The 21,468-nt window shown below is 34.5% G+C and overlaps 1 protein-coding gene across 2 annotated transcripts in view; it reads left to right on the forward strand.

Moving 5' to 3' along the window:
* Positions 1-21,468, forward strand: part of LOC111057568 (glutathione S-transferase C-terminal domain-containing protein homolog) — a 47,285-nt gene that overhangs the window by 22,164 nt on the left and 3,653 nt on the right. Inside the window, exons 7-9 of one of the 2 annotated variants that reach the window (XM_039422411.1) lie at positions 854-1,079; positions 3,327-3,539; positions 8,679-8,789. In XM_039422411.1, the coding sequence (XP_039278345.1) occupies positions 854-1,079; positions 3,327-3,539; positions 8,679-8,789 (550 nt within the window). The remainder of the gene's footprint in view (positions 1-853; positions 1,080-3,326; positions 3,540-8,678; positions 8,790-21,468) is intronic. The other variant, XM_039422410.1, reaches the window with a different exon arrangement.

A 21,468-nucleotide genomic window follows, 5' to 3' on the forward strand; every position in this document is an offset into this window, starting at 1 on the left:
AAGCTGAAACAAGTCCTGTATTACACTTAACCCAAAAAATTTATTTTATATTTTTTAAAATTATTCATTCGTATCCCAATACTACTGATCAGTCCTGATTGGCAAGGTCTGACCAATAATAAAAGATCGAATTAAATTGATCGTTCAATATTGTTCGATTCCCTTTTACAATATTTCATTCATAATATTTCCATGAATGATCTTGAACTAAATACTTTATTACATCGAGAATTTGTGTGAGGATAATGGTCTTGATTGCATTACAGAGGTTTGACTGTATGTTTTTACTGTATTTATGCTCCCTACTAATGCAATAATGTATTTTGTATTGATTTGATCACCGCCCGCAATGTATTAAGAGAAGGGGAAGACTTATTGTTGTCACGACCATTACTCGACAACGACTACATACTCTACAGCTGAGGAAGCATCCAACGATAATCGACTTGTAGCTAGAAATTACAACATATTGTATTATAAGATGGGGTGGCAGTATTGTTGTTACAATAATATTTCAATTAAATGTTTGAAATTATATAAGGGCAGCAATTCAATTCAATTGCGAATACTTCCATATCAAGCTTATTTATGAGACTATTTGATTAAGATATTTTATTTATGTGTTTATTTGTTCATTTACCTATTGAATCACAAGTATTAAAATACTGGAATGAAAATCAGGCGATACTTCCAAACTCTTGATCCTAGATTAAATTCAATAAGTCGCCCAAAGTAAGGGTCCAGCATCACAACAATTTTCACCAAACTATATGAGCTGATAAGACCTTTACTATAATATTTATAAACTCAACTATAGAGAAGTAAATAACTGATGAATGTGTACTTGTGTCAGGTACAGAGCCAGATCGAAGCTGTTCACGAATCAGGGCGAGGTGGAGTGTGTATTGGAGGCGGTTGGGGAGCAGATGGCCGTGCCCCCCCTTTCGGAGTACCCCACCGGCCACCAGCAGCCACTCGATTGGCTCAGTCTTCCTGACGCCGTCAAGCCAACTGTGCCCTCGTCCCGGCTCTGTCGCAAGATGCAGCAACTCGAAAACCTCTGCAAAGCTGTCTTGGAGGTATCTAGGCCTATGTCTCTATTCCAATGATGAGAAATCTTTTAGTAGGGTCAGACAAACTGCGTAATGCCGCATCAACAGCAAATTACAGAGTTGGTGAAAAGTATGGAAACCGCTGAATAATAATAATAATAATAATTAATAATAATATAATAATAATAATAATATAATAATAATAATAATAATAATAATAGATTTATTACCGATTTGATTGTATGGTATGAGATGTTGTGATATTTTTCCAACATATATATATATATATATATATTTTTTAAGATGTCTAGATTTCCATTTAAAATGTAATTTTCCATTCTTCAAATATTAACATAGTTTAATTTCATCGTTAATTCATCCATTCCCACTAACAAATTTCATTCTCCTTCCCCTATACAATCCCAACACATAACCTAAAATTGAATTTCCTGTTCCTCCAATAACAACAAACTTATTAGTTCAGCTGAAGATGTGGTAGGTTTTACCATGAAACCTGGTTCTGAATTATAAATTAATTTTCGAATAAATAAAAGTGATATTGACAATATCAAAGTCTTATTCTTTCAAGATTTATTACCATTTGGTTTACAATAAACATTGGTCATCGTCACAAGTATACAAAATAATTAACAATACAAAAGTCTACACAGCTAAAACACAATTACATCTAAAATTTACTTATTAAACAAGATTACAAACTAAGTTTACACCGCCTAAATCATACACAATAGTAACAGATTTACATAGACTATTCCTTTACAAGGAATAGAATATTCCTTTACAAGGAATAGAATATTCCTTTTACAAGAGACATTTGACGAACTGTTTGGTTATCCTATTTGAATAAAAAAAACTACTTTTCTGTTGCATCAAAGTTTTAGTCAACCTTCTTGGAACCGCCATTTTGAATCCATCTTCTTTTTTTCATAAGAAGGAGCTCCCATCATACATGATTTCGAAACAGAATTCCAATAAAAAATTAATGGCGAAAACCGCACATCGATATCTCATACCATTTCAAAGCTATTCACATTTAAATATACCGTACGATTCAAACAAAAATTTAATAAGTACATTAAAAATCAAACATATCAAAGTGGGTGGATGTTACTGTAAGTGTTGACTAATAGTTTATTAAAAAAGTAAAATTTTAAAAATTAAAATTCAAAACATTTTTGTGCACTCATTTATTTTATTTCTGTACGATATATTAGTATTCATGAATGTGAATAATTTAAAAACGGTTTGAGATATCAATGTGTGGTTTTCGCCATTCATTTACTCTTAAAATTCTGTATTGAAATCATGTATTATATGACCACCTTTTCCCTTTTAAAAAAATAAAGCTGGATTCAAAATGGCGGACCAAAATTTTTATGCTACAGAAAAGTAGTTTTCTTATTCAAATAGGATACCCAATAAGTTATAATAACGTCGAATTTCTCTTGTAAAGGAAATATTCAGCGGTTTCCATACTTTTCACCAACTCTGTATGAATATGTGCTATCATAGAGAAAATATAAATTAAAAAGATATCCCATGCTGTAGGGTGTTTATGTTACAAATGCCACGGTTTGTTCAATTGTCGATTACTGTCGTCTAATTTAGATTAGTACTGTCTTGGCCGGGTGAGAATGTATGAACGGCACAACATTATATTTTACTACCAGCGTCAAATAGCTTCACGAAAAAAGATCGGCTTAAACTTACAATGAAATTTGGATCATAAACGCCATATTCCATGGAATATCTTGTGTTATCTTTTCTCTATGGTACTATGTACAGTGCGGTAACTTGCAGCACTTCTGGCCATCTTCCATTCTACTTAATTCATCCTATTTGGCGTTATTATGGCCTTTTACAGCATTAAATTCTCTTCAGTAATATATTATCGTTCCACTTTCCTTTATCCTGCGACATTAATGAGCAGTTTCAATGTTGCCAGTAAAATATTTAGTTTTGCAACAACAGATCAATCGACATTTGGAGGATTCTGAAAACCTTTTAGAACATAGTCAATTTTTTGACTATGCAATTCTGTTTTGACTTGAGAAGTGAATAAGAGAAGTTTCACTTTGAAACTCATCATTTGAGCTGAGTAGGTCTATAGATGTGAAAAAGATTCGCCTTATTCTTCCATTCTTCTTTCTCAATCTCCATCCCCATGTCATTGTACTTGTGAGCATTTTTCGTATCCCCAGATATAAGAGTTTGATGTAAATCCGTTCAATACAATTAGAATGTTTGACGCAGGTAGCGAAATCAGGAGATACGATAGTGGACTTTTGTTGTGGAAGTGGCCACCTCGGCATTCTTGTCGCTCACCTGCTACCGGACTGCACCGTACTCCTAGTCGACAACAACGAAGAATCGCTAGCCTATGCGCATAAACGAGTTGCCAATCTTCATCTCAAAAACGTTTCGATTCTGCAGTGCAATTTGGATTATTTCAGAGGTGATTTTGAGGTAAGCATCAGATTAATTACTGACCGAGCGAAGAGAGATCTAAGATTCAAGTCGACGGTTTTGCATTTCTCTTTATGTATTTATTTAATAAGCAATGGCGCATGAATAATGATGACGCAATTAATAATGTTAAGTAACATAGTATTTTCTCTAAGGCCGGTTACAGAGCTCGACCGACCGTCAGTGCGTACGTCAGTCGCGCTTGTCTTTCCCATAGATATTCCATGTATCCGTACAGAGCAGGACTGACGGCACGCATGCACACGGTCAGGACCATGCGTTTTATACTGCGTACGAAAACCATCGGTCGAGCTCGTGCGCATCCGTTCCATTCAAGGTCTACTAGTAGTTCTGTGAACAGTAGACCTCGCGCTCAGTAAGTTACATTGACCTGTTATGTTTCTCAAAAATTAATTGACCGAGCAAAGTGAGGACTAAGATTCAAGTCGATGGTTTGGCATTTCTCTTAATGTGTAAATGTTTGTTGGGTTTGGATGAGGGGAACGTCACTTATGGAGGGCGGGAAGGGGTTTCTAGGGGGTGGCATAGGGATAGGGGGGAGAAATGTAGTTTCTTTCTTTGGGGGGGGGGTTTAGTGTCACTATTATTGAAATGTCAACAAGCTTAACCGATCTATGCAAGTACTGCGATATATATATATATATATATATATATATATATATATTATATATATATATATATATATATATATATATGCTTATTCCTACCTTAGGAATGCCTCTGCGAGAGTAAATATTTCTTAATATATATTTGTATATCTGCTGTCATTTCTGTGGTGCTGACATTGTCTTATTTTTATTGTAAAGTGTATTCTTATTTTATGATGTAGGCTACCACTGTAATTGCTTGTACGACTTATGAAATAAATAACTTTTTGAATTGAATTGAAAGTTTAAGGGCCGTTTGCACAGTGTAAGTTTAAGCTAAAGTTAAAGTTTGAACCAAATCTGAATTTTAAGTTCAAGTTTAAGTTTAAGTTGAAACCGAATCTGGATTTTTTTTTGGTTTAAACTAAAATCCGTTTGCGCAGTATCAGTTTGAACTCTGTATTGAGTTTAAACTCTGGGAAAGTTTAAACCTCCAAAACTGGAGGTTTAAACCAAATAATTTAGATTAACTAGACATCTGTAAGATTTGATGGGGAAACAGCTAATAGTAAATCATTTTTCGACGGTTGTTTTTAATGCTTCTGTAGACGATAATAATTATTTATGTTATAGTGAATCATTATTTGAATGTAAAAATAATTATAATGGAGGAATTGATAGAAGTTTTTAATGCGATTGATAAAGATGACTGCGAAGAAATTTTGGAACTGAGAAAAATTGGGCAAAAAACGAATCATTTAAATTTCTGGGATGATACCGAATTTTTTTAACGGTTTTGCTTGAGTAAAGCAAGTGGCAATTTATTATTTGATTAAATAAACCACTTGATAGAAAATAAGACAATTTTTATCAGTGGTCTTTGATTAGAAAACATGTTTTTAATAACACATAACTGAGATATTTTGCTTTTGAGAGATTTCTAATAAACGAGAAAGACCGTAGTAGATTTAAGTAGATTTTCATAACAAAATAAGGTTTTTATCTTACATTCTATAATATATTTTTTGGTGCCAACTAAATATAAGTTTGTTTCTAATAGTAATATAGCATTTCATCATTTTCTGAAGAATTTCGTGATTGCTTTTCACTTTTATTACCGTACAGATTACAGCTCTGTAGATTTTAAAACAGTAGCTACATAACCCCAATTTACTGATGTTTTGTAAACAAATAACAAATTTCCTGTAAAAATCAGCCTTCATGATAATAAACGATGACATTCTATCACCAACTTAACGCTAAACTGGTTTAACTTGAACTGGATTAGTAAATGCACTGAGAAAACCGATTCAAGTTTAAACTTTCAGATTAACTTAAAATGGATTAACTTAATCGAGTTTAGCAATCTATACTGTGCAAAAGGCCCTAAATGTTTAAATGTTTCTATGTTGCGTATTTACGGCGAAACGCGGTAATAGATTTTCATGAAATTTGACAGGTATGTTCCTTTTTTAATTGCGCGTCGACTTATATACAAGGTTTTTGGAAATTTTGCATTTCAAGGATAATAAAAAAGGAAAAAGGAGCCTCCTTCATACGCCAATATTAGAGTAAAAATTATTTAGAAAAAATTAGAATTATTCATCATAAATCAGCTGACAAGTGATTACACAGATGTGTGGAGAAGCCAGTCTATTGCTGTATTTCCATAAGGTCTATAGTTTCAATCAGGTACTTGTGGATGAGAATACTGCGAAAAACATCTAACATCTTGAAAATGTATCTTTCCATCAACGTTAGTAGACAGTTGACTATAATACTACCCGTTCAAAAACATCGAACATCTTGAAAATGTATCTTTCCATCAACGTTGTAGACAGTTGCAGCCAGACCTGATAACAGCGCTCACACTCACATTCCGGGACGACACTTCACGGTACGATAGGACTAAAGCTCTATGTTTATCAGGATTTCTTCAAGATATTTTAAATTGATAAATTATTTACTAGTAGTTCTGTGAACAGTAGACCTCACGCAGTATTCTCATCCACAAGTACCTGATTGAAACTATAGACCTTATGGAAATACAGCAATAGACTGGCTTCTCCACACATATGTGTAATCACTTGTCAGCTGATTTATGATGAATAATTCTCTAGTCTGATTTTTACTCCAATATTGGCGTATGAAGGAGGCTCCTTTTTCCTTTTTTATTATCTTTGAAATGCAAAATTGGAAATGCAAAACAGGAACATACCTGTCAAATTTCATGAAAATCTATTACCGCGGTTCGCCGTAAATGCGCAACATAAAAACATTTAAACATTAAGAGAAATGCCAAACCGTCGACTTGAATCTTAGACCTCACTTCGCTCGGTCAATTATAGTCAACTGTCTACTAACGTTGATGGAAAGATACATTTTCAATATGTTAAGGTGCGTACAGATTTACGCGCCGCGAACATGAGTAATTCACTTTTAATCAGCTGATGTCAATCTTTTTATATCTATATCTTATACCGTTTCTGTAAAAATACATATATAGTCAGCTAATTAGAAGTGAATTGCTCATGTTCGCGGTGCGTATATCTGTACGCACCTTGAGATGTTTTTGAACGGGTAGTATTATAGTCCACTAAACAGCTGATTTATAATGAATAATTCTATAGTCTGATTTTTACTCTAATATTGGCGTATGAAGGAGGTTCCTTTTTCATTTTTTATTATCCTTGAAATACAAAATTCCAAAAACCTTGTATATAAGTCGACGCGCAATTTAAAAAGGAACATACCTGTCAAATTTCATGAAAATCTATTATCGCGTTTCGCCGTAAATGCGCAACATATAAACATTAAGAGAAATGCCAAACCGTCGACTTGAATCTTAGACCTCACTTCGCTCGTTTAATAAATACAGGTCATGACACTCGTGTTCCTTATGGAGCGGCCATTATGTGGGGTCTTTATGGCGGTACATTTAAAATTTCCAATCTGCTCATAACAAAATCATGCATTATGCTTTTTAAAAACAATATTCTGGTTCAGATAATATGTAAATTTAGGTTTCCAATTTTTTAATAATGAAATTAATAAATAATAAATTGTTCAATAATTCATTTTTTTATTATTAAAAATTGTTCTTATTCTTGTAACTTGTTATGATTCATAAGGCATTGGGACAAAAGGCTAACCTCGAAAAAAGTTTGAAGTTCCCAATCAATTAAATCTAAAAATCAACAATTTAGTACCTAGTTTGAATCTAAATATTATTATTCTCTCGGAAGAACTTATTTTACAATTCAAAGCCAAGCAATATTCCTTGAACAATATAACAAAATGACACATCATGTTGTTCGAACTATAATGATAACAGCAGATAAATTTGAAAATTGGTGAGCTAGAACCCCATAAAATGGCGATTTTGCAATGCATCACGGAATTGTGTCATGACCTATATATAGACCTTGGTCCCATCGGTCGACTGAAACAAATAGAAGCGCTATTGAAACAAATAGAAGCTTTCAGAGCTGTACTGATCAGTAGCCCGATCGCAACATAGCCAATGTGCTGACACCTCTGCCCGACAATCAGCTGATATTGAATTGAATAGCATAATGAATGAATTCAATTAATAGTGTCATATATTTAAATTCAGAGTATGTTTTTCTATACACTTCTTCAATCATTTCTAATTTTTTTATTGAAAAATCATATATTAATAATATTATCTACATTTATTTGATCCGTAGCTTAAAATGACTGCCAGTATTCCCATTGGTGATATAAGCTCGAAATAACTCATAAAAATTTCTGATGGACATTCTGAGCTAGTTAAAAAATGTATCTTCACCCCAAGCAATTATGTATATAATGGTACTAAATTCCCTTTGAAATGCTCTTTGGGCGACCATCGGGTGAACTTGATATCTACGTCTTTTAATCTTTCGTTTACGAAGATAATAAGCTGCAATTAAACAATCTGTAAAGGCGTCCATTTTGTGAGTCAGAAAAACTTATGTATGGTCAGGATGGTGCATACGCACTGACGGTCGGTCGAGCTCTGAATGTGTAAACTGATTCATCGATATGTACGATCAGGATGGTACATACGCACTGACGGTCGGTCAAGCTCTGTAACCGGCCTTAACCTTTTTCTGCTTTCAACTGGGCCAGCTTTTGATGATAGTAGTTGTTTACAACAGATAATTAGCATTGTGTCGATACTCTAACCCAAACAGCCATTAGTCGTTTTCACACTGATATCTCACCAACACGACAGGACAGGACAAAATTTACTCCGTATTAAGGGAGTTTAACAATATTAGCTACTATAATAAGTTGTATTAATACATATTGCAGTTGATTGAGAACCAATTGATGGACATGATGAAGTTAATTCAAACTGAATCTAGTATGTACTTATGTTTAAAATTTGTGCGCCCTAATTTTTTTTTAAATGAATACTTGATAATTGCGTACTTCCATCCGCGATCGCAACTCTTTTTCTACCATATTTTCATGCAGCCCTACATGATTAATTTTGTAAATTGAATTGAATTGACTTTTGTAGGTGGGCATGTCTCTGCATGCTTGTGGAGTGGCTACCGACCTGGTAATACAGACCTGTCAGAAGAAAAAAGCCGCATTTGTGGTATGCCCCTGCTGCTATGGTGGATTACAGGTAATTAATATTTGGTTGATTCTCAATATTTTCCACAATATTTTTGCACAACTAAGATTCGAGTGGTTTCAGATACTGCTTTTCCTGTTTACTTTTGGCGTGGTTTAGAGAGCATTTGATAGTCAAGGATTATACTTCTAGATACGTTTTGTCAAATTACTAACTGTTATGATCAGAACGGAAAAAGGTGACTTCTATACAGTTAATCAAATTACACACACTGTCATGATCAAACTGGAAAAAAGGAAAATAGATAAATGTACTGTAATGGTGATGAAATTGAAAGGGAATATATTATAAGTTTATCATTCATTTATTGGGTTCATTTTAAGGTGTAGAATTTTCATTTAAAAGGACTTTTTCAATCAGTCTCTTGTGCTCATTCATTTGAATTTTCAGTGAGAATTTTTATCGTGAGGAATTTATTTTTCTGTTGAAAAATTATTTTCTCACGTCAAGATTTTGCTAACTTGCGTCCGGTAAGTCAGTCAGTTTTCTCACGGAATTGTATTTCCGTTAGCGATGTAAAATACACTGGTATTTGGGAATATTTCAAACTTTCATTTCCCTGTTTCCACGGAATTATGCTCTGACTCCACGTGGAGCGTCGTCTCGTTGGTAGAAGGGGAACCTAATTTACGTGGAAACTCCAGTCCCAATCAAGCCGCGGCCGGAATCACATTAATATCTAGAGGTAGCCTCGGGCCTCGAGGGCCCAATAATTAATGTGTGTTGAATTTGTTTGTCGTTTAAATTTTTTAAAAAGTATTATTTTCCGCCGTGGTTTATTATGTTTAAGTAGTTTATTATATTAGTGAATCAACAATAGTTTAGAGAAAATTCTAATAGTGATCGATACATAATTTGAAATATAATGGTGAGTGCCATTATATTTTCTAGCTCATGCTAAAAATAAAAACCCTCGAATGACCGAGTCCCTAGTATTATAAATTTGTAAAAGAGAAATGAGTGAAGTTCACGCTACCTTCGTTAACAGTTTAAATCCCCGATCAGTTATTGAATGTGCAATAATCTGTTACAGATTATTTTTGTCAAAATTTCTAGTAGTTAGTTCAGTCAATAAAATTCAGAATTTAAATAAAAAGAAAACTGTGTATCTCATGACTCCTTTGAAGGTACAGGCATGAGAATGGTATCAATCTTTTTGCAATGATGTGTAGTAAGAGAATATTCATGATGGTCAAAAATACTTGCCATCATGAAAAACAAGATGGTGGCGAAAAATTTGTAGATTTGAGAAACACATTTGGAGTTGAAGAACCCAATGGAGAAGCTAGAGAGCAGGTTATTCATAAAGTTTTAGATGTATGCAGCCAGGTGTTAGCAGTAGAACTCAAATCAAGCGACATTAACTTTGTTAGAAGGCTAGGCAGAAAAAGTAATAATAAGACACGACCTATTATTTTGTCCTTCGTTTCAGAAATTAATAAAAATAGAATTTTGGCAGATTTCGGCAAGTTAAAGAACTCAACAATTTTTGTTGCTCGAGACTTAGATAAGGAATCGAGAGAAAAACAAAAGGAGCTCAATGAAGTTCGTAAGAGGCTAAAAGATAAGCATACTGTTAAAATAAGAATGAATTCATTAGAGATCGATGGTAGAGTTTTGAGCTATGAAGACGTTAAGCGTGAGTTTATGGAATTGGAGGAAGATTGTCCATTGGAAGCGAACCGGAAGAAGAGGAAGGGAGATGACCTACCAAGACAAATAAGGAAAATGAACGCCTCACAATCAGCAGGTAATTCATCCATCACGCAGTTTTTTTCGTGCCCAAAACGATACCAGCTGCAATAATTAATAGCTGCTCTCCAAATAAAGTGAATGGATCAGGGTCTAGCACAACTTATAATAATATATCATCCCTGAATATTCAAATTCAAATTCAAATATTCTTTATTCCATACAAAATACAGATTACATTGTATTACAGAGCATGTTTTACTGGAATACCCCTACAAGACTATTCGTCTGAGTGTAGGGGGTTGGTTCTTGTTACAGTGGGTAGCCAATAGTCTATTCATAATATTATATAGGCAATAGAATGTCCGGCTTTGTTAACAAGAAGGTGAGTATAAGATAGTTTGTATTAAAATTATGAAATTAAATATTACCTATTACATTGTTCATTGACGAAATTTCATAAACAGAAAAAGATTGATAAGAGTAACATATACAGATTCGAGAATTGAAATATGAATAAATTCTTGAGATTGCACGAGTGAAATATATTTTGTATATACTTATTGTAAAAAATAATGGTAGCTTCTCATATAAAAAAAAATTACCGAGGAACAGAAACCAGCCGATTCCCCAATGACCATCAAAAAGAATATAGTAATGAAGATATGTAAATCTATAAACGATTAAATAAAGTGTGTGGTAAATATAAAGAGAAGAAAGGTAAGTTATGAAAATTTATAATCTCAAAAATGAAAAAAAAATCTATGTATAAGAAAAGCTATCAAATTAATAGAGATGATCTTAGTGCCAATAAACAGACTGAAGCAGGCTTAGTGTGTGGTAAATATAAAGAGAAGAAAGGTAAGTTATGAAAATTTATAATCTCAAAAATGAAAAAAAATCTATGTATGTATAAGAAAAGCTATCAAATTAATAGAGATGATCTTAGTGCCAATAAACAGACTGAAGCAGGCTTTCTGACGACTCCCAGCCCAGGCGGTATAGCCACCACTCCACCTTACGCTTGAATGCAGCCCCACTGCATTCATCCATATCAGTTCTTATCTCAGCGGGCAAATTACGATAGACCATTTGAGCCAAATAAAAAGGTGTCCTCAGCTCCACTCCATGAACCACATGCGGCGTCGCAAAACCGAAGTTAGCTCTATACCGTGTAGGATAGGTATGTAAAATATCTGATAAAATTTTATCTGATATTGTTGCTTTCAATGTAGCTGGAATTGCAAACAAATTAAGTAATGTTGAATTTATTGATTTTATAAAAAATATGATTTATTTCTACTGTTTGAGACATTGGTTGAGGACTAGCAGGTAACCCGTGCTTCGCAATGGTCTATTTTAAAACTTGACGTAATGAAATCCAGAAGAATTGAAAATAATTAAGAATTAAGAATTAAGAATTTATAAGCAGCATTTCAAGTGAATCAGTCCAGTAGTTCAGACGTGATGATGCGTCAAACATAATTTTCCTATCCTATACACGTGTTTAAGCCAGTTCTTTCCTCTATTATAGTATAGAAGATGATAGATAGATGGATATATCATCCATTTATCTATCATCTTCTATACTATAATAAAGGAAATGAATGAGAATAAATTTTGAAAGGTTTGAGATATCGATGTGCGGTTTTCACCATACCTTTTCTCTGGAAATCCTGTATCGGAATCATGTAACCAATCAATTAAAAAAAGAAGTTGGATTCAAAATGGCGGAAAAAATTTGGGTGCGACGGAAAACCTGTTTTTATCATTCGAAAAGGATCCTCAATCATACCTATCTTCTAATTTCCCTTTTAAGAGAAATGTTCTGCTGCTTCCTTACAACAACTGAAAGCATGACAAATAATTGAAAACTTGACAAACTGAAAACTTGATGTAATCAAATATTGAAGAATTTAAAATAGGTTTATAACCATCCTCGGTTAAGCAAGAATCTATATGCAAAATTTCAAGTTAATCAGTCCAGTAGCTCTGACGTGATAATGCGTCAAACATAATTTCCCTATATTTTACACCTGTATAGGCTACGTTTATAATCCAGTTCTTTCCTTTATTATAGTATATAAGATGATGACATGGATGGATGATCATTGTTATTTTACTAAAAGATAGAATAAGTTGAATAGTTTCCCTTTCAGAGGGAGTCTTGACAACCCACAAAACTCATTTTTCATTTGAAGATATAACGAAAAGGTTCATATGACCTTATTTATTTGCTCAGCTTGCCAAAATACCCCTCATTCCAATATTAAAATTTTCGACTGACTGTACAGTGAGTCAGTTATTCTATCAGGGCTCGAATAATTTTGAAATTTTAATTAAATAAAAATGGAAGAGAATAATTTATTTATGTAAATATCAACACCTTTATTAAAAGACATTATTAACTGCATGCGTTTTCATATTTCCGATACAGCATTGATGAAACTGTAGACGTTTATTTAGCACTTTGACACAAAAAGCTGTTCTAGCTGAAAAATTAATAATGCATGCCACGTGTAGGCCTAAACATTGCATCAGGAAAACGAAGTTATGGGCCAGTTGCACGTACGTCTTTTAAATATGGACATTAACGGCGATTAACAAATCAGCGTTAGTTTACGGATTCATTTCTGTACCACAAAGATCGGTTAGTTTTTAATTTCGATTAAGTTTTCCAGTTAACTAACCAAGACTTTAACGGTTTCACAATCCGGCAACACTGTAATTTATCCGACAGTGATGTTATTAAAATTATTATTCTAAACAAAATAATGGCAGATAAGTGAGGTTATGTTATTGAAGCGGTGACTATCATTACGCATGCGCCATAAAAATGTTCTGTCTGTCGCAGTTTAGTCGAAGAAAATCGAAAACTAACCTCAAAAAATCAAAAATTAGAATCTAATTTTAAATGCTAATATCAGCTAAATACTCTTTTCTATTTTATTAAGGGATGAAATTCATTCACATATTTAGATCATAGTTTTCTGTAGTTTTTTTACCAAAAACTAATTTTGGAAGACAGCTATCAGTAGGTACCTAATCAACTTCAGTTGAATTTAATTCCCCGTGAATGGCCTGTTAAAATTTTTTACTTCGATTCGGCGTTATCTCTTGAAATCTCTTTTTTGTGCAACCAAAATGCTTCAGTTAGCGTGAATCTCAATTGAAGTATAGCATTTTATCGCGATTAAACGTTAACCGGAATACGTGCAACTGGGGGAAAGTTTTTTCTAAACAGATGTTTTTGAGATAAATTTGATGCAACTGTTTCACATTCACCAGGGCCGCCCCGAGGTTCATAGGCGCCCGGGGCGAGACTTTGATGTGCGCCCCCCTCCTAAGTATAGCGCGGTAAGGTATTATTCAAAAGTAAAGCTACATTTCTCTTCCAGGAGAGCTTCCATTATGGGCTGCATCCTCTCCTTGATAATCATGCTATATATTTTGTAAGCAGAGTTTAGCAAGCTGATTCCTCTATAGTTGTCACAGGAACTTCCTAGTCCAGTCAATATAGCCATAAAAAAGGAGGTGTGCTTGCAATTTATATTGTAGTTCTGATTTTTTAATATCTTATGTGGATACATGAGAGAAGTCCAGGAAAAAATAGTTCAGAACCTCGTATTTTCAGTTCAGTTTTCAGCTATTTCTGCCAAATCCAGTAATAATAAATTTGCTCTAGCCTTTGTTTTAGATTATAAAATTCTGAATAAAATGAGATCATTCGCAACTCTTTATCTCCAATAAGTACTGAGTTATGATTTTCCAAAAATGAGTAATTTTTAAAGAAAAAATTAATTCTGATGAATTATAGTTCTTGATCAACAATATCAATAGCTTGTCCCAAGCTGGGTGATAAAACTTCTTATCTTATAATCTTTTCTAACCTTGTATTCTGCAGGTTAAAACCTATTTGAATTTAAATTTCCGTTGATATTCCCAAATTGAAAAATCTTCTATTTATTTTAAATTGAAAATTTAATTTATTTTTTATTAAAAAATTTTCTATTTAGGAATATCAACGGAAATTTTAAAATAAATAAGTTTTAGCCTGCAAAATACAAGGTTAGAAAAGAGTATAAGATAAGAAGTTTTATCACCCAGCTTGGGACAAAGAAGCGACCAATGACGACTTGCAGGTTGAAGGAGCATTGGGCGCGCACAGGCTCACTCAATGACTGCAAAAATATACGCCTATGCTATGCGTAGAGTGACTGTATTCACCAAATTTTAGTCAGTGAACGTCAAGTTTTTATTGTTTATGCCACAATTCACACTACACATATAATAATGAGTTATACATAGAAATGGATTGATAAGAAAATGGTTCAAGACTTTTAACGTGAAGGTGAAATAAAGGTACATAGACCGATAATGTCGGGGCGGTAATTATTATACGTTCGTGGCGCCCCCTAGCCGCGGCACCCGGGGCGACCGCCCCGGTCGCCCTGCCCTCTGGGCGGCCCTGACATTCACCATATTATTATACAGAGTTTGTAAAAATGAAAATATTTATAAAATATTGATTGTTAGATAAATTTCATGATTCACCAAATAAATTGAAGTGTGACATGAGATACATTGACTTTTTGGCGGTACGAAGTTCCCAGGTAAGCTAGTTGTAAATAAAGCTTTATTATTAATAGTCAACGCTGAAAAAAGACAGGCTCAATCACCAGGAATACTATAAATTCTATGAAGGACCAGTAAGCCATTAATTTTGAGTAGTTCAATCACTTCCATTACAGACACTGGATACATTATGGACAATCAATACATATGAAATTTATTAGCTACAAAAGAAAAAACTTTGATTAAAGTGACCCCGACTACTACAATATGAATAACCATTTAGATAAAATATAAGAAATTACTCACATCTCTCATTAACTCGTACTTTTTGTTCACAAAATATTAACAAAAATAAAAATATTTCATATTGAATGAACTCACGGCTAGTACTCAGGTTTGTCTTTTTCTGGCCGTGCTACAAATAAATGTAGGTTTATGTTTGACATCTCGTTTTTGTAATCTTGTTGTCTATTAAGAAATTTTTCAATGTGATTTTTGTTTGCAATAAAATTTGAATTTGAAAAAAGAATTATCAACAAACTCCTAACCAAAGAAAATCTCAGTGCTCTGTTCTAATCAGAAAGTATGAGACTCCATATACAGCTGATAGAAGGCGCGAACCGAATTGGCCAAGCAAGCATACAACAATGGAACAAACACTTTCGATTTACACGGAAAATTAAATTCGATCAGCTGATTGATAAAATTATTCTAAGGTTTTCCAATGATTACAACATATGTTAGAATATCATGTGTCAATTATCTCAGTTCCATATATAGCATTCACCTTACCATGATCATAACCTTACTTAATAGGATCCTTTTTCATCCTTTGAAACCCTTAGAGGCAAAATATCTCAAAATCCGTTCTTAGTGCGCGTCTAGCATGTTTGAAGAATATTTGTGCAAAGTTTCAAGTCTGTAGGACAATTAGTTTGAGCTGTAGTGTGATTTTACATCAAAATTTTCGAAAAATGCCCTCTCCTGGACCCCCCTGTGCTCCTGATCGAAATTTTTCTGCATAGATCTAATTTTTTTTCGTAGCTGAACAAAAAAGTTCCTCATGACTTTGCTGTGCAATGAGCGGTTAAAAAGTACAAAATTTTTGGGGGGGCCCAGCTCCCTCAGGGGGGAAAATTTCTGAAAATCCTTTCTTAGTGGATGTTTTCAGGCTACCATAAACAATCGTGCAAAATTTCAAGTTTTTAGGCTCAGTAGTTTGGGCTGTGGTGTGATTTCAGTCTGTCGGGGCTTAGCCTTTTATAAGTATAGAGAGATAGAGATAGAGATTAATGAAGTTTGAACATTAATTCTGAAAAATCTAGAAGGAAAATTGAAATTTTGGCTTCCAGGTGCACGAGATTGATATTTTTAGAATCTATGTTCAAAATTTGGAGATCTAAATCATTCCCGTTTTTCCGGTATGCAATCCACAAGTTTACATGCTTTGATGCGAACAAACGAACACACAAACAAACACAACCCTACTCTCTCTTATTATATAGATGAGAACATTCTGTTGAGACTCAAGATAGTGTTCGAGGAGTATGCATTGGTGTGGACTCCTGCAATTAGAGCTGCAAGCCGCGGTCACGCAAGTGAAGGAACAATTTATGGAATTAGAAAAGGAAAGAATCACGAGAAAATACTCAACTATAAAACTATTTGCAACTTTAATATCATCGAACTACACGTCGACTCGCAGAAGCTCCTCATCGTACCTCAACTGTAATAGGTGGCAGAATGACTTTGCCAGACTTAAATTGAATCCATGCATCCTGGCAGATAAAATATTGCTCCTTTCATTGTGAATGATGTTCTGGATGCACCGATTTCCCTGCAGGACCTCAAAAATGTTCGTAGAAGAACCAAGGAGAATAAAGCTCCAGTGGAGGATCTAATTACATACGAGTTCTTCAAGTACGCATCACCTGCTTTTTTGGAAAAATTGTTGGATGTGTTCAATGGTCTATTTGAGTCTTCAGTCATGCCAGAGAGCTTTAGGGAGTCAATCATATACCCTATCTTCAAAAAAGGGAATAGCAATGAGGCAGAGAACTACAGAGGCATCTCTTTCTACAACACAATAGGCAAAGTCTTTGCTGGGATACTGCTGGATAAAATGGAGAAATGGATTAATTGCCACAACATATTGCGGGAGTTCCAGCCTGGCTTCAGAAAACATTATTCAACGGTTGACAACATATTCAATCTGATAAGTATTGTGAATATCAAGCTCAGTGAGAAAGGGAAGAAAGCCTTTTTTGTTGATTTCTCTGCAGCATCCGATCGGATAGATAGGCAAATAAATTTATAAACTCGCGGAGATTGGTGTGTCGCGGAAGATGGTGAATGCATTGAGGCATTTGTATGATGGGTCAACATCGAGATTGTGGAGCCAGGAAGGCTTGTCCGAAAAGGTGTTAAGCAGGGCTTGTCCGAAAAGGCACAGGTGTTAAGCAGGGCTGTTTGTTGAGTCCCCTATTGTTCTCAATCTTTTTAAACGACTTAGAGGATTGCTTGGATGGTGGAGTCAGTGTTGGTGGGGTCTGCATAAAGCTTTTGGCTTATGCGGATGATATTGTTCTTCTTGTCCCAGACAGAGTATTAATGAGAAGGATGATATCAAACCTAGAGGTGTATTGTGAGAGATGGAATCTTCAAGTCAATCTTAGTAAGTCGAAGATTATGATTTTCAGGAGAGGAGGCAGAACCAGTTGACATGATGTATGGTGCTACAACAATGAGCCAATTAAAGTTGTAGGGACTTATAAGTATCTGGGAGTGAACTTAACACCAAAACTCACTGAAAATCATTTTAAAGAGAAAGCTTCTGTAGCAAAGATGACACTGAATATGTTCAACAGCCTATGACCCAGAAAAATATTCCATTCAAACCTAAGCTTGATGTATTTGAGGCAGTGTCTAGATCCACAGTATGCTATAGAGCACAAGTCTGGGGAGGAAGAATGATAGATGAGGTCGAGAAAGTGCAACGCCTCTTCATTAGAAAGGTCTTCAACCTGCCAATGTGGGCCCCAGATTATTGTTTGTACCTGGAAGCTGGACTAAAACCGCTGCCTAGTGCTTCCGGAACATAGATACCCGCACATACTGCTGAAAAAAGTGATTGAGAAAAATGTCTTCATATTATAATGATTGGAGTAATCTAAAGAGGGTGTATGGGGTCCCTGCTAAAAGTCTCCTGACGGGCGATGTTCAAGCGATTCTGAACGGAGTTGACGAGAAACTACAGGAGAACTTTAGAAGAAGATTGATGGGGAGCCAGAGGTGTTCAATCTACCCACAGCTTGAACGTTTCACCGACTATGTTCATCAGGAGCAGGACGACTTCACGCTGGTCAAATGGTTCCTGAAGGACTGAGCTCATCCTGCTGAACAAGTACTCCTTCGATCGAGATGTCAAGACTTGTTCCCTCTGCGATTTGAAGGAAGACGTGGATGTGCCTCACTTCATCGCCAGATGCTTTGTTCTCGCTGAGATCCGGACGAGACACCTGCGGAAGAGTATCCTGTCTGAAAAGGAGTTGCGGGGACACCTGAAAGGACAAGACTGGCAGGCGGTGAGCCGGTACTGCAGGGAGGCATGGCAGTACAGATTCTTTCTAGTCCAGCAGTTCAATTTTTGATTTTTTTTAAGTTATTGTCTTTAAACTTTTTACATTTCTTCAATATCTGAACATATAAATTCCATCTACTCCTCCAGACGACACTTTGCCATGGAGAAAAAATGCCGAAAATAAAATGTTATAATTGATTTCTTTTGTAATGCAATTATTGTGAAATTAAATAAAGGCAAATTTATTATTTATTATTATTATTATTATTACACGTGATGGCAATCTCAAAAATACTTGTCATCATAAAAAACAAGATGGTGGCGAAAAATTTGTAGATTTGAAACAAATTTGAAAAATGTATAAAGTTTGAGGGGGATTGTCTAATTTTTCACCTTTCAAAATAAATGAGTATAAGAAAGTTTTTTTTTACTAATAGTTTTTAAGATTTATTGCAAACAAATTTATTGTTTTCATGTTTTCTGACATGGTCCATGTATTCTGGAGATACTTATGACTAACAAAATATTTAGTAACTCAAGTAATTTAATTTGATAAATAGAAGCACTGTTGAATATTGTCGTTTCCATTTTCAATGTACTGGATTGCAGTTAGTAGCTTCATCAGTGATACTGCATTTTCAACTGGGCTGTTTAAATGAAAATTAACACTGTTGGAAATGTGATTGTAAAGACAAGAAACTGCAGTTTAATGCTAAACTATACCATGCAGAGGCTACAAGATATGACATGAACCTCAATCCTTGAAATGGTGAAAAAGTGGGTGGCGTGATAGCTAGGGATGTGTCACACATCTTCCTCTGTTGCTCTGCATTCATAAGACCAGTGTAGAGAATGTTGCAAGTGAGGGTACCGGCTGCCGAGAACAAACTCACCAATCACCCTAAACAAATCAAAGTTGAGTCTCATGTGGTGGGAGTCGAAGGTTCATGTTATAAATCTTCGCCCCTACTATTAGTCCAGTCACTATATACATTGGTGCATGCAATTTTTATTGTAGTACTGATTTTTTAATATATCATTTGGGTACATAAGAGAAGTCCAGAACTAATTTCTTTCTTGACAAAATTTCCTTGTGCAAGATACAGAGTGGCCCAAAAACCACATATTTTCGGCTCATTTTCCAGTTTTCAGCTATTTCTGCCAAATCTCGTAATTGGACAGAAAAATTTGCTCTCGCCTTTTTTTACATTATAAAATTCTGAATAAAATTAGATAAATTGATAATTAAATAATTCTCTATCTCCAATGAGTACTGAGTTGTGACTTTTCAAAAATGAGTAAAATCTGAAGAAAAAATCAATTTTGATGAATTTTAGTTTTTGATCAACAATATCTTCCGATTGTTACCATTTAGATGTATAATTCAGAATCCCTCTGGGCGTATTTTTGTGCTCTACAATCTGAGATCAGGTAGAGCGCTCTATCTCATAGATTTCCAGGTACACCTGACAACAACGCTCCTTGTATTGTGAAAAACACCTAATTTTCAGCTTCAACCATCATCACCAACTACATTGTCCTCACAGTGATATTTCGCACAATGACATAAATTCATGAGACTATGTTCTATGAGAATCACCCGTTAGATGCACTTCATTTCAGTATTTCCTAGTGGAGAGGCGCGCTTAAGGACAAAAGGACCTCAAGGATCAAAATTTCAAACACTTGAAACTTTTGACATAATTCTCAGATTTTTATTGTACTACACTTCATTCTTCTCGGCTCGTCAAGGCGGTCCAAAATCATGCATCATAGGTCAAATTCGTTCAAAAAGTGGAGAATTTATTGTTGAGTGTACTTAAGCCCATATTCCAATACACAAAAAATGTCCGATTTCTATATATTCAAAGCTATGTATCTCAGTAACCCCTTATTATAAAAATCATTACATGATCTTGAAATGTACAATAGAATTTTCTCTTTCATCTGCTCTAAACGATTCATGAAAAAATATGTTCGTAAAGTGAGATTTGATTGTTGAAAAAAATCCGGAAATTGTGGACATTTTTCTCATATTAACAGTTTTGGTAGTTCTATGATAGGAAAAAGTGATTCAATATGGATTTTAGGCAACTGAGCTCGTAGAGGATAAATCTATCTACAATTGGAATCAATCATGAGTTTCTATGATGTATCCGAATCTTTTTAGAAACTCTTGATCAACAGTAAAATCACGATAAAAATGTAAAAAGTGAAATCGCCATTTTTAAAATCTTCTGTACATTTCGAATGGTATTGGAATCTAAAGTATTATTTATAGGAGTGGGTATAGGGGGAAATTTTCACATCCTCACTAGATTTGGAAATTTTATTAGAAGTATTTCACAAGACATGCAGCTTTGAATATAGAAATTGGCCATTTTTTGTGTATTGGAATATGGGCTTAAGTACACTCAACAATAAATTCTCCACTTTTTGAACGAATTTGACCTATGATGCATGATTTTGGACCGCCTTGACGAGCCGAGAAGAATGAAGTGTAGTACAATAAAAATCTGAGAATTATGTCAAAAGTTTCAAGTGTTTGAAATTTTGATCCTTGAGGTGTCCTTAAGCGCGCCTCTCCACTAGGAAATACTGAAATGAAGTGCATCTAACGGGTGATTCTCATAGAACATAGTCTCATGAATTTATGTCATTGTGCGAAATATCACTGTGAGGACAATGTAGTTGGTGATGATGGTTGAAGCTGAAAATGAGGTGTTTTTCACAATACAAGGAGCATTGTTGTCAGGTGTACCTGGAAATCTATGAGATAGAGCGCTCTACCTGATCTCAGATTGTAGAGCACAAAAATACGCC

This window comes from Nilaparvata lugens, chromosome 2, assembly GCF_014356525.2.
Source record: "Nilaparvata lugens isolate BPH chromosome 2, ASM1435652v1, whole genome shotgun sequence".
In the NCBI taxonomy this organism is placed as follows: Eukaryota; Metazoa; Arthropoda; class Insecta; order Hemiptera; family Delphacidae; genus Nilaparvata; species Nilaparvata lugens.